General features: G+C 17.8%; 1 protein-coding gene across 1 annotated transcript, besides 4 other annotated features; it reads right to left on the reverse strand.

Annotated features, from left to right (window-relative positions):
- Positions 1-498: a repeat region.
- Positions 499-668: a microsatellite.
- Positions 579-741: a microsatellite.
- Positions 742-772: 31 nt separating this feature from the next.
- Positions 773-958: a microsatellite.
- A 59-nt stretch (positions 959-1,017) lies between these two features.
- Positions 1,018-1,801, reverse strand: EDI_304210 (uncharacterized protein; the record flags this gene model as incomplete). The annotated part of the gene is made up of 2 exons (XM_001735729.1): positions 1,018-1,744; positions 1,797-1,801. 2 exons carry the CDS (start codon positions 1,799-1,801, stop codon positions 1,018-1,020), a joined length of 732 nt encoding a protein of 243 aa, XP_001735781.1.
- Between the last annotated feature and the right edge of the window lie 65 nt (positions 1,802-1,866).

Genomic DNA, 1,866 nt, shown 5'->3' on the forward strand with positions numbered 1-1,866 from the left:
TAGAACATTAAATATTTCATGTTTTTAATAATGATTGTTCGTATTATTTTGGGGGAAGTTGATTTGTAATTTTAGTGATTTTAATCTTCTTACTGATTCTTTATGTATTAATTTATTGTTAATATTACAAGTATTATTTCTATATAAATTAATTCTCTATTTTGTATTAACTTCTCTTGTAATTCTTTGTAATTATTTATTTTGTAAATATAATTTAATTCATTATTTCTATCTTGACATATATCAACATCATTAATATATCATTTTTATCTTTGATATTTTGATAATATATATCTGGTATTCTAACAATAAAAGAATTGTCATTAACAAATAAATCAATAATTTAATATAAGAATATATTATTATTAATACACATTTATGATATATATTAAAATTAAATTTCATTAAATTTAATAAAATATGTAATTAATATATGTTTATATATTTGATTACATACATATTCATGTTTTAATATTTGATTATTATTCATTATTTTATTTATTTTGATTTATATTTTATTATTTTATTATTTATTTTATTCATGTATTTGATATTTATATTTTAAATATATTCTTATTATTTAATTATTTCATTTTATATTAATATTATTCATATTCATATTTCATTTAATTTAACTTATAATTTATTTTTATTGATATTTATATTATATAAATACAAATAGATTAATAAAATTGATATTTATTTATCTATAATATCAAATTCATTTAATTTATATTTAATAATAGAAAATCATAAGTTAAAATATAGAATATAAGAATAATAAACAATAATAAAATAATAATAAAGATATAAAAGATAATAAATAAATATGATAAAATAGAAGATATAAGAAATAATAAACATATACAATAAATAATAATAAATATTTTAACACAATAAAAAAGAATAATATCAAAAAGAATAAATAAGAAAAGAATAATAATAATATAAATGATAATCAATTATAATTTATTTCTACTTCAAATTATATTGTATTTCATTTATTGTATTTTTATTTTAATCAGACCAGCTTTCATCAGATTCAAAACAATAACTTGGTATTGTTTTATTTTTCATTAATTCATCTTCACATCCACATTCTTCAAAACATCCACGTCCAAATGATGTAATTGAAGATGGTATATTAAATGATGTTAATGATGAACATCTATCAAAACATCCATGTCCTATTTTACTTATTGATGATGGAATATTAATTGATTTTAATGATGAACATCCATTAAAACATGCATTTCCTAATTTAGTAATTGAAGATGGAATAATAAATTTATTAATATCTTTCTTTTCAATATTCTTTCCATTGATTATTTGTAGATTTTCTGGTATTTGAACACTAACTAGTACTGGTTCATTCATAAATATTCTATCTTCACTAATAAATTGTAAATTATCTATATTCATAGATGTTAATGATGAACATTCATAAAAACACCAATATCCTATTGATATAACTGATGAAGGTATATTAATTGATTTTAATGATGAACATCCATTAAAACAATCATCTCCTATTTCATTAATTGATGATGGTATATTAATTGATGTTAATGATGAACATCCATAAAAACAATGATATCCAAGTGATTTAACTGATGATGGTATATTAATTGACGTTAACGATGAACAGTATTCAAAACATCTACTTCCTATTTCATTAATTGGTGTTGGTGTATTAATTGATATTAATGATGAACATCCATAAAAACATCCATCTCCTATTTTACTAATTGTTGATGGTATATTAATTGATGTTAATGATGAACATTTATAAAAACAACATTTTCCTAATACACTAATTGAGGATGGTATATTAATTGTTGTTAATGAATAACAGTATATAAAACA

The sequence above is a fragment of the Entamoeba dispar genome, genomic scaffold, assembly GCF_000209125.1.
Source record: "Entamoeba dispar SAW760 scf_1105229459359 genomic scaffold, whole genome shotgun sequence".
Lineage (NCBI taxonomy): Eukaryota > Evosea > Mastigamoebida > Endamoebidae > Entamoeba > Entamoeba dispar.